The sequence below is a fragment of the Alnus glutinosa genome, chromosome 14 (genome assembly GCF_958979055.1).
Source record: "Alnus glutinosa chromosome 14, dhAlnGlut1.1, whole genome shotgun sequence".
Classification (NCBI taxonomy): Eukaryota; Viridiplantae; Streptophyta; class Magnoliopsida; order Fagales; family Betulaceae; genus Alnus; species Alnus glutinosa.
This window is the reverse complement of record NC_084899.1, coordinates 17,412,375-17,425,023: the sequence shown is the minus strand read 5'-3', so window position 1 is coordinate 17,425,023 and position 12,649 is coordinate 17,412,375. Positions and strand designations below refer to the sequence as shown.

General features: G+C 36.9%; 1 protein-coding gene across 1 annotated transcript; it reads left to right on the top strand.

Moving 5' to 3' along the window:
• Window positions 1-6,209: 6,209 nt before the first annotated feature.
• Window positions 6,210-6,608, top strand: LOC133856752 (uncharacterized). The gene has a single exon (XM_062291798.1). It carries the CDS (start codon window positions 6,210-6,212, stop codon window positions 6,606-6,608), a length of 399 nt encoding a protein of 132 aa, XP_062147782.1.
• The last annotated feature ends 6,041 nt before the right edge of the window (window positions 6,609-12,649 follow it).

Here is a 12,649-nt window from a genome sequence, read left to right as displayed (position 1 = left end):
ATCTTTGCACTATTCACACTCGCTTCATTTTAGGCTCCCTATATATCAATCTAACGGGAATTAGCATGAACAACAAAAGTTGTTGAAAGATAAAAATACGTACGACACCGATTTTGAATAAAAACCACTGAAAAATTGAGTCAAATAACAATATATAGCTATATATTTCGAATCAAACATCATAAACATATAGTCACTTCATCATTTAAAACTAATATTTATTTGTTACCATAATTGGCAATGGTTTTGCATTTACATACAAATCAAACTGAGAGCTAGCACTACAATAAGTAACATCAACATTAGCATCCAAAATAAGAACTAAGCCTACTTATTTACTCTTTTTAAAAGCTTCATTTTTATATTCCGCATAACATTAGCAATCAAACTATAATTTCGCATAGTTTCCATGATAAAAAGCACTATGTTGAGATGATCGAGCAACTGGGTTGTTGAATTGGAATAGCGTGGGAAAAAGAGATTTGGACTGCTATTGGTGCGTGACTGCCAGAGATCTTGTCGGACCTTGGCAAAATCATCTTTTCAGGTTCCATTTCTTAAATTTGATCTAGTTCCTATTTTTTTGATTCAGATGATTTAGTTTTGAGAGGTTTGGATTGGACGGGTGGCGTGGGTATGGCGAGAAAACCTAACCATGGGAGAGGTCGGGGGACAAGTTAGGGGAGAGGTAGAGTGAAGGTAACAATTGGGAAGGAGTCTTCGGATGTGAGTTCAGTAATTGATAAAGTTCTGGACCATGGAATCTTTGATGATGATAATCCTGTTATTGTGAGCAAACATGTTGGGGAAATTGTGGATTGTGAATGTCCTGGTGAAACTGATTCTTTGATTGAGAATGTAGATATTACAGAGAATTTGGGTATCTCGAATGATGATACGGGTGATCCCTGAATTGGATTCATGATATTATAGTTAGGCTTGGCAATTCAGGTCGGCGGGTTGGGTTCGTGTCGACCTGGCTGACCCGATTACACAATCGGGTCAGACACGAACCAGACCCGATTATTAATCGGGTTGAAATTCTGAACCCAAACATGACTCGCCTGCAAGCCGTGTTACCCGAACACGACCCGGGTAACACATTTACTTTCAACCAAACCCTGAAATCTGAATCCCTGATTGATCAGAGAAGCAGAGAACTGAGAACCCAATGTTTATCAAAACAAAATCAATACAAGCGATAACAAATCTAATGGAAAATTCACCTAAATTGGCACGGGACCGAACTACTGAAGGGTGAAACTGAAACACTGAAGTGAAAATTTGGAAGAGATTCAAGAGAAGATGAGAACTCGAGAACGACGAGAGGTGCGGCCGTGTGAGAGTGCGAACTGCGGACTGCGGGCGGGTACTTCATTGTTGACTCAACTGAGAAAGTAAAACAGACTGGTTGGTCCAGTTGTGGCGTTGTTCGGGGGGCGGAGCCACGGAGGTGACCAAACCGCTTGAGGCTCAGCGAGATCGGCCGGATGGTGGGCGGCGACACTAACGGTGGTGGCCGGTGGGTAAGAGAGGGGGGAGGGAAAAGTTTGGCGCAGAAAGAGGGGGAAAAGGCCGGAATCGCCGGATGGTTGGCGGTCGGGCGAGCGGAGTGCCGGCGGGTGGCGTCTGGGCGGACGGCGTGCGGGCGAGCGGACAGCGGGCTTCTGGGCAGTGGGCTAGGGTTCACATTCACAGATTCAGTGATTTGGGCATTTCAAAATTCGTATTTTTCCGGTTAGAACTTAGACGAATAGACGGGTTAGTTCTCTTTTTCTTTTTCTTTTTTTCAATACGGCCGGGTCAGAATCGTGTCTGGCAGGTCAACCCCGCCAAACACGATTGTAATCGAGTCAAAATCGGGTTGACCGGATTTCGACCCGAACCCGATTATATTAAACCCAAACCCTATTTTCCCATGTCGTGTTCGTGTTGGGTTCGTGGATCGTGTCAAAAATTGCCAACCCTAATTATAGTGAGGGTTCAGAGGTAGATTTTTCTTATTGTGAGGATGATAAGGCTGAACTGGTGGTTAAAACGGGTTATTCAAATATGATCATTCTTTGGGAAACTCCAATATTTCGCTCCTACAAAATCTGGAGGTCAGGTTATTGTTTCACCTCCAAAGGAATATGTGGAAGAGGGAATAGCCAAATGGAGTTCTAGCCTTGTTGGCCAATTTCTTGACAAGGCTCTTCCTTTTTTCCTAGTTAAGAAATTGGTATAGGCTATGTTGAAACAATTAGGGGATGTGGAGGTTTTCTCTGTTGAAAATGAAATGTTTATTTTCCGATTTTTTGATGAGAATATTTGTGATGAAGTGCTGGAAGCAAAGCTATGGTATGTGGCTAATAAACCATTGATCCTTCGCAAGTGCATTCCAGGAATGCAGGTGCTAAAGCTTACTTTGTCCACTATTCCCATTTTGGTGAAGCTACTCCATCTTCCTATGGAGTTTTGGTCCTCTATGTGTCTTAGTCATGTGGCTAGTGGGGAAACCCCTTTATGCGGATAAGATAACAGAGGAACAAAAAAGTCTTGGTTTTGGTTGGGTGCTGGTAGAGATTGACAATGATTCTAAGTGCCTGAAAGAGGTCATTATATGCAGGGCAAACGGAAGCAAGACCAGCATTGGGGTGGAATATCCTTGGCTTCCTCAGAAGTGCTCTAGTGATGGGTTTGGTCATGCTGCCTATGCTTGTGCTAAAAAAGAGAAGAAAATTTGGGTTTCCAAGAAATAAGCTCAAGTTAAGACTCCTAAACCTACTCCGGTTTGTAGAGCTCTTAGGGGTTTGATAAAGCTATTAGAAGACCTCCGGGTCCTTCTAATACTCAAGGTGCTTTGAAAGCTGTCAAAAACCGGGGAGGTGTTCGGCTATCAAACTCTTTTAGTAGGCTTGGTGTGATGGAAAATGAAAAGGATAAGGCTGTTATTAGAACTCCCACAACTTTCCTTGATATATTTGAGAAGGCTTTGAGTTCTAGAGATAAGGGAAATGGGAAAATGGAAGCACCAAGGGAGTTCTTTGAGAGAGGCTTCTCTCCCACTCATTAGGGATGAAGTTCCTTATATGGAACATAACGGGCTTAAATAAGCCCTTTAAGCAGAAGGAGATTGTGAAAATGATAAGGAGATTGAAGTTGTCTATTGTTTGTCTAGTTGAAACTCGTGTTAAGCTGGAGAATTCTTTGAGAATCAAATAATCCATGGTGCCTAGATGGGATTGGGTTCATAACTACAGCTCACATTGGTTAGGCAGGATCTGGATTTGTTGAGACTTGGGTGTTTTTTCTCTTCATGTTTTATCGACTCATGAACAAGTTATTACTTGTAAAATTGATGATCTTAATGGTAAGAGTCCTTGGGTTCTTTATTTTTTTTTTTTTATTTTTTTTTTCTATAGTTTATGGTGCTAATGCAAGGGTGGAGAGAAGGAAAATGATGTAGGAACTCCTTTCTACTAAAAGTTTGGTGGGGAATGTTCCTTGGCTTATTGTAGGGGACTTCAATGTGATCAGGTCCCAACAAGAAAAATGGGGTATTTCCTCTTTTACTTGTTATGAACAGGAGTTTGTGGAGTGTCTTAGCCATTTGGAAGTGGAAGATCTTGCGTTCATTGGGGCATTCCATACATGGTCTAACAAGCAAGTTGGGGAAGATTTTGTTTCTAAAAAATTGGATAGAGTGCTATCTAATTTTGAGTGGCTGAATTTGTTTAGGAATACTGCAGTTACTTTTCTTGAGGGAGGTATTTCAGATCACTCTCCAGCCTTGGTCACAGTAGAAGATTTTCATAGTTTTGGTCCCAAGCCTTTCAAGTTCTTTAATTTTTGGACCGAGCATCGAAATTCTTGGAGTGCATTAGGAATGGCTAGTGCATTGAGGTGGTAGGCTATCCTATGTATCAACTTTACGCAAAGCTAAAGGTCACTAAGTCGATTTTGAAAGCCAAAAACCTTGAAGTGTTTGGTGGTTTAAATCAGAAGGTTCAGCTTGCTAGACAAACTCTTGCTCGAGCTCAAGTCTCTTTTTTGGCTTCTCATGGAAATGTGGATTGCCACAAGAAGGAGAGGGAGTGTATGCATGAGTATGTCTCTATTTCTAATGCCGAGGAGAACTTTCTTAAGCAGAAATCTAGAAATCAATCGCTGAATCTTGGAGATGGGAACAATGGCTTCTCCTAACCTGATCAAGAATTTTAAGGATGCTAAGGGGAATCTTGTTGAGGGTATACAACATATTAAGGAGTTGGCTACTGCTTTCTACTAGAAGTTGCTTGGTGATTCAACTCAGGATTTCTCTCAATCCAAAGCTGACCGAGTTTCCTGCCTTATTCAGAAAACCTTTTCTCCTTCTAGTTCGGCTGGTATGGTGGCAGAAGTGAATAAAGAAGAGATTAAACACACTATCTTCTCTATGAATAAGAACTAGGCTCCAAGGCCAGATGGTTTTTCAGCTGGCTTCTACCATAGAGCTTGGCCCATTGTTGGAGATCTGGTTGTGGAGGCGGTTTTGGATTTTATTTTTTATTTTTAAAACTGGGAGGCTGCTTAAAGAAGAAAATGCTACAATTATCTCTTTAGAATCTAAGATAAAAAAAAACCCCTTCTACTATGGGAAGTTATAGGCTTATTTCTTGTTGTAATGTGATCTATAAATGCATTTCCAAGATCCTTGCTAATAGACTTCTTCCAGGACATAATGAAATCATTAGCCTCAATCATGGTGCTTTTATTCCTAATAGAAGCATAGTTGAAAACATTCTTTTTGCCTAAGAGTTGGTTAGTGATTATCATAAAAGTCAAGGAAAACCTAGGTGTACCCTCAAGGTTGAACTAATGAAAGCCTATGACTCGATTGATTGGAAGTTTGTGCTGCATGGTTTGGTTTGTTTTGGAGCTCCTTTGAAGTTTATTGGATGGATTCAAGAGTGCATTACTAGCCCTCGGTTCTCTATATCTCTTAATGGCTCTTTAGTGGGTTATTTTCAAGGGAGAAAGAGCTTAAGACAAGAGGATCCTATCTCCCCTTATCTGTTTGTTGTTGCAATGGAAATCCTTTTCCTCTTATTGGCTGAGGCAGCTACTTCTAACCCAAGATTTGGCTTTCATCTGAAATGCCATTCTTTGAAGCTTACTCATCTTTGTTTTGTGAATGACTTGCTTATATTTTCTACTGCAAACTTGCATTCTATTACTTCCATTAAAGACACTCTTGTTGAATTTGAGGGGCTCTCGGGTTTGAAATCTAATCCAACAAAGAGTTCTTTCTTTTGCTCTGGGGTTAGGTCAGTTGATAAAGAAGGGATATTGAGTGTTTTGCAAATGAAAGAAGGCCTATTTCCTGTTCGGTATTTGGGGGTGCCTCTTATTACAAAGAGGCTTTCAGTTGCGGATTGTGAAGGTTTGCTTGCTAAATTCACTGCCAGAATTGATTCCTGGTGTGTCAAGCATTTATCATTTGCAGGTAGATTGCAATTGATCTCTTATGTTCTGTTTAGCTTGCAAGTCTTCTGGTCTAGAGGTTTTATCTTGCCAATGAAAGTAATTCGAATGTTGGAGTAGAAACTAAATAGGTTCCTTTGGAATGGAAATGACTCTCATGCTAAAGCTAAGGTGGCATGGGAAAATGTGTGTTTTTCTAAGAAAGAAGGGGAACTGGGTATCAAAAGAATGGCTATTTGGAATCAGGTAGCTATGTTGAAACATATTTGGAGTCTCTTTGCTCAGGCTGGTTCAATTTGGGTTGCTTGGGTGGGAGAGAATTGGTTAAATGATAGAAGTTTTTGGCAGATTTCTATCCCTAAGTCCTATTCTTGGAGCTAGAAACAACTTCTAAAGCTAAGAGAAGTGGCTAAGGAGTTTTTGAGCTTCAAGGTAGGTGATGGTACCCGGATATTCCTGTGGCAAGATTGTTGGCATCCGGATGGATACTTGCTTGATAGGTATGGCTATAGACCTGTTTATGATGCAAGTAGTTGTGTTGATGCCAAGCTTTCTTCCATCATCCGAGATGGGGAGTGGTACTGGCCATATGCTTGTTCGGATCTTCTAGTTTACATCCAAAGTCAGCTTCCGTTAGTGAATATTGGGGTGGAGAATCTAGCTATCTGGAATCCAAGAAATGAGTATATAATTGTGCAGAAACTTGGGCTGCTCTGAGGGAGAAGGAAAATGTTGTGCATTGGTGAAAGATTGTGTGGTTTTCTATGGCAATACCTCGGCACTCTTTCTTGCTTTGGCTGGTGTTTAAGGATGCTTTGGTTACTAAGGAGAAAATGTGCAAATGGGGCTATGAGGGTGATTGTTTATGCCCCTTCTGCTGTGGAAGAATTGAGAATTGGGAGCACCTGTTTTTCAGATTTAGCTTCAGTAGCCAGGTGTGGAGGAATGTAATGAATGATTGCTTGTTGTCTCATCTGGTTGAGGGTTGGGAAGAAGTTGCTCAGTGGAGTGTAAATCGGTTGAGTCTTGGAGCTGTTGTTTATCGTCTCTGGCTTCATCGGAATAATTTGATCCATGGTAACATGTTGTGTTCGGGGGAGTCCCTCATTGCAAAGATTAAATGGGATATCAGGTTGAGGCTTATGGGAAAAGGGGAAGTATAAGAGGATTGCTGCTAATACTCGACTTATGCAGATTTAGAATCTGCAAAATTTATCTTGAAGTTGCTAGTGATTGTTGTTTTCTTTTGTTGCATATTGTGTTATGTTATAGAGGTCTTATGTGTTAGGGCTTTAGCTTCTTGCATTCTTATTTGTTGTTGGAAGCCCTTTGGGTGGATGGTTCCAAATTTCCTGGAGTGTTGTTGTTGTGTTTGCTATATAACGATCTTATTCATACAAATAAAAAAAAAGAAAGAAAAGAGAACTAAGCCTACTGATCAACATCGATCTTATCGTGAAATAATTTGAATATAAGCTTGAACTTCAATATGTAAATTAATGAAGATGCACTACAAAAAAATTGCTAGTTGGCATTGTTTTTAAAACAACATAAAAAAAAAAAAAAAAAATGGTGTTGCTTCGTTTTGTCCAGGATACATGGGGTTGAGAAGGTAGCTAGGTACGCGTCATTTTAGGTCCAAACGATGCCACATGGCGTCGTTTAAAAGTGAAAAGTGGTGAACAAATTGACGTCGTTTTGTAAACGTTGTACTTTTTATGACATTTCATTAACGATGTAAATTACCGTCGTTTTAACAGTAATCCCGACAAATGTGTTTAGTGTTGTTTATTGTATAAACGACTCGATTGTTTTATTTTTTATTTTTAAAACAAAATTTTATTGTATATAATTCCGAATTTATATTTGTTTTTTTTTTTTTTTTATCCATCTGATATGAATGGGGTTAAATAGGTGTATGCTAATATAATTCCGAATTTAAAAATTAGCAACCATACATTCACTAATTATAATTAAAACTGTAAATCAATTAACACAAGTAATTTGATGATAAAATGGAAACCTTTTAAAGAACTCTTCAAAAATAAAAACACTCTAGGGCAACTTAACCCAAGAAATTAATCAATTATAGAAGAATGATAAATTACAAGAAGTTCATATCTACAAAACCTTTGAAGTTAATATTCTCTTGCACTAGACAAGGGACCTGCTTGTCCGCTACCGCATTAGTTCTCCCAGAACTTCTGGATAATTCTTCTACTTGATCTCCTTCACTGGTACTCCGATAGACTGAAGGTTTTTTTAAATAAAAAGGTGTGTGGTACCTTCAACAAAACTCTAAGAGAAGGAAATACATGAATACTCTAGGATCAATGGATTCTCTCTTAGCACACGACTCTATGGCTTAAAGTTCCTTGTCAAAATCGTGTATAATGAGCCTTTTTATAAACTTGGAAACTTGGTCTTCAAGCAACCAATCAAATCCTTGTTTTGTTTTTTTGAAGAAAATCATACATAGTTCAAATTGGTTATTTTTCAGTTCGAATTGTGCTAGGTTTACACACAGAAACAAGGATTCCTTTGGCGGAGTGTTTGACCTAACTTGGAACGAACCATTTTGCAAGAATTAAAATTTCTCTAAATTGGTTATGGTTCAAACTTGGCTTAGAACAAAACTTGGAACGGAGGTCTAAGTGGTTCTTGAAAAACTCTAGAACGGGTTTTGTTCGAACTTGGCTTAGAGCGAAACTTGGAACATATGGCTTCTCAGTTTGAACTAGAATTGGAACAGCACTTAGGACGATGTATATGTTGTTCTTGAAAGTGCCCCTTATACTGTCTAGTTCGAACTGGAAAATGTTTAGTTTAAACTGAGACCTAAAAAATGAACTTTTACAAAAAACTCTAAGAACACTTTGTCTAATTTAATTCAAATTACATCCAAGTGTTTTTGGCACTGAATTAGCCAACCTAAAAACTAACAAGCATAATGCAATATTTCATTCAAAAAATATTTTTTTTCGTCTTGTGCGAAAATTAGGAGGCGATGTCTCCCTCGACCAGGTAAGAAAAATAGGTCATAAATCATTTAGTACCACCAAGTCCATACTAGAAACCCCCCACATGTATCAAATAGAAGTCCCCAAAAAGTTGATTTGGTTGGCATCAAGTTTTCATATATTAATTTTGATAATTTCGGACAAGAGGATGTTCGTTAATTGACTGGTATGCCATTATGTGATGTATTTCATCAATGATATAATTGAAAAGAAATAATAATTTATGATCAGATTTGACAAGAATTGCTAAGATTGTCAAATTGATATTTGATATTGTGTAAAATTGTGTAGTATTGGTCATAGATCAACGATTGAGATAAAGTAAAGGTAGGTGAACATAAGGTGCAATGCTAATTCATCCATTGGCATCACCATTTACAACTAAAAACAATGTCTTGGAAGTGGGATACTGGCATATTTTACCAACATACATTTTTATGATTATATGAGAGATTAATAGTCTTGAAAAGGTAACACGATTTAACACTTTGGAATAACAAGTTCTTCACTCAATGTAAATCCACAAAAAATAAAAAATAAAAAATACACAGCGAGATAATCTTTCTTTTTTAACAAGACAAAGGCTCAATTTTGTCCAAATGCTTGACAATAGTAGGCTAGCTATAATGCTCTAGAGGTCCTCAATCCCATTCTAATGAAAGCAAAAAAAAAAAAGGTAGTTACACTATACATAAAGTGATTTAGATTGAGTTTAATTTATTAATTTGTGGTTCAAAAAATTATACTTCATCCACTTAAGCAATTTTTTTTCCCTTATAAATTGTTATAATTCACATATTTAAATCAAATGTCTAGACGTTCAATTGTAATTTTTTAAACAATGGAGTGATAAATCAACATCAATTAAAATATAATATAGGTAAAATATAATTTAATAAAAAAATTTAATAGCCCAACCTCTTGGCAAGGCCTTTAGACACGATCTTCACAAATTGGAACATCTTGGCATGAATTCTGTTTCACTAATAGCAATGTGCCATCGCATTTCACTTCTTTAGGGTCAATTTGTCCTTCTCATAAGCCAATATGAATGGATGCTTTGATCGTATCCATTGGTGCTATTAGATTGCACATTCCTGTTAATTATGGATTGAAAATTTAACATCTTTTACTTTTTAGTCCTACCCAAAATTCATTTAACCATAAGATGACATATTTTAGTCCAATAATACCATTCTTAAAAAATTTTAAATCCAATCAAAACTTTTTTTTTCTAGATAAATGGAAACTATAAAATAATACTCAAGCTAAAAAGTCTTTCTTATGTTCACAAATGGTCATTCTTGAACTAGTCATTGCAATAGTTGGAAAACTTCAAATCTTGTTATTTCTCTTTTCTTAATGATTAATTAAAGTATTTCTTAATTGAAATCTATCTCATTTCCTAATCCCACACCTCTATAAGGAGACTCACATCCCTTACCTTTTCTTCATCTTTCTTTCTTCTTTCACATAGCAAAAACACACAAACGAACAAACACAAAGACCATGGCTATAAAAAATGTTTTTATCTTACTACTCCTTGCTTGCATTTTGGCAAATGCATCTACAACAACAGACTTCCTCATCAAGCCAGGATATAAAGTTGTATCAACGTTCCAAGTAAGTGGAGATCAAGCCAATTGCTTAAAGTTACTCTTTGATATGAGACCTTGTTCAAATGGCATTATTGGTTTCCTCCTTAAAACACAGAACAATCTTCACCCTGACTGTTGTCGTGCCATTTCCACCCTCAGCAATATATAATTGCTTACCTACCACGCTCAAATCATTTGGTTTCACCACCGTGGTACACAACACACTGCAAGGACACTGTGACGCAGCTTCTAGTCCTGCTGTAGCTCCTCTTGCTGGCTCATATCCTCCTCTTGCTAATTAGATGATGATGAACTGGAAATGGTTTAGTTGAGAGGCTTCTAGTTGGTGCCTTCAATACTTGTCCGTCAAAATAAAGTATGCAATTGTGTGTTTTGTATGTGGAAGATTGTGATCCGTTTTTGCGTGTCACGATCTTGATGTTTTCTAGTTTACTGTGTAATATTTATCCACAGAAATAAAGACAGCTATAATTGGTCCAAGTTTTCTGCATGATTGAATGATGATTGCCATAAAGTTTCAAGAATGTTGCCCTTAGTTAAAGAAGGTTTTGTTTGTAAATAATAGCTAGTAGTATATTATAGAATGGTCGTGCCTATAACAGAAACCATGTTTAATCCAGGAAATAATTATTCATTGTTGTTCTAGAAATTTAAAAATCTCAACAAATCAAATTATCAAAATGTTTTGTGTTGAGTAATTATGAACCATTATTTTCAAAACTTTCTTTGGATTCAAACAGTTTCAATATTTATCACAATGTGTGACATATTCATAGTAAGCTACTATCATTATTTTGTACCTTTTAGCATTACCAATCGTCTCTTTAACCTTTGCAAGTAGTTTAACAGGCCTTATACTAAAAGGGAATTTAGTGCTTGTGTGTGCTTTTATGCATGTTTGAGGGAGATATAAGAAGGAAAGGTTTGGCTTTGAAGGGTTTTATATAGAAGGTAAAGGGTGCGAGGAAAATTCTAATTTAGGAGAAGTTGTTAAAATGTAATTATTGTTATTATTATATATTTTCACTCGTTTGAACAAAAAGAACAAAGAGAAGATATGTTTCTCGAATGTCATTCATCGAAAACAACCATTTAGGAAGTTATAACAATCCTTTTTACTCAACTTTGGTTTTGGATGCTACTCAAAGTATTGAGGTTTTGTTCATTGTTGGGCTAAACGCAAACGGGCATAGTACAAACCGGTTCAAGGAACCCCAATAAGCGATGAAGAATTAGAAATGGTATTGGTTTGGAAGCAAGATATTATTTCTTCAAAAAAATAAAGTGCGTCCCCATTCGAATGTTGTTCAAATAAAACTCTTTAGATGGTCTCCATTTAAGACCTCGTTTGGATGTCGCTTTGAATGCACATCAGTTATAATTAATTTTTGGGGATCATGCACATACTGAGTAAGCGTAGCGGAAATTGATTTCAGGAATTTTTTTTTTCTTCAAGATAAATAAGGCTAGATAAAACAAATACACATGTTATGTGTACTTAAAATTGAATTTGGCCTCTCCTAGGCATGTACAATTATTTAACTTTGACTGAGATTCTCCTTGCATGTTGAATGATCAAGAACACGTTCTTGACGTTTTTAGTGTTCTTGATTAAATCTTCAAATCTTCTCTTTGACGATCGGTTATCACCGTGAGTATGAACTCACAAAATATTCTCAAATCAATAGAACATGTAGAAGGATAACCTTGAGAAAACCAAATATTCTCACTTGAATATTTCTCAAGATCCTCTTTGCACGTTCTTCTACCTTTCACAAAAATATTTGTGAAACTTGAGTCTCGTAGTTTTTCAACTTATGAATCAATGAATTCTATTAATTACTGAATTGGTGAATTATGCTTCACTATGGTCTTCTATTTATAAACTTGAATTTACAATCATGATTGGCTTAGGAGATAAACTAGAGTTGTAATAGAACTAGGACTGGAGTCATGGATGAATCAAGACTAGAGCCACAATCGAATTAGGATTGGAGTCATAGAAGAATTAAGAATCCTAATCGTATCCTATATGGTGCACGGCTAAGGAAAAAAAATTACTCCCCTTACCCCTGCACTACACGACCATAGGAAGAAAAAATTCCTCATGCACCTAGGGCTAGGGTTTTAATTCTAGCCCATTACCACACACTCTTAAGCATATGCTTGGGTTTTATCTTTTAGGCCTAATGCTCTTTTAACTCAACTTAAGCCTTTAGGAATAAATTCCAAGAGCCCAAAGCTCTTTAATTGGTTACGCCATTAGGAAATAAATATTATGCCCCATCATCTGTAAGTAGTAAGCCTTATAAGAATCATATTCCTTTGGTCCATGTTTTATCAAATAAAACAATCTAAATAAATAAATGCATAACTGAGACCCAAATCAAATAGTCAATTTATATCAGCTCAAAGATAGACCAAAAGAGAAATATACAATTAGATTTAATAGGTTTGTGAAAATATCACACGACCCTTTTAATCACAATTGATTCCAATAAACAAATGTGATTGCACTCTAATATGTATTTTCAAATCAATGAATTAATCCATGTGACATACTTA

Bases quoted from the DNA above. Each gene is read 5' to 3' on its own strand.
- LOC133856752 (XM_062291798.1), top strand. From the start codon at position 6,210: ATGGCAATACCTCGGCACTCTTTCTTGCTTTGGCTGGTGTTTAAGGAT.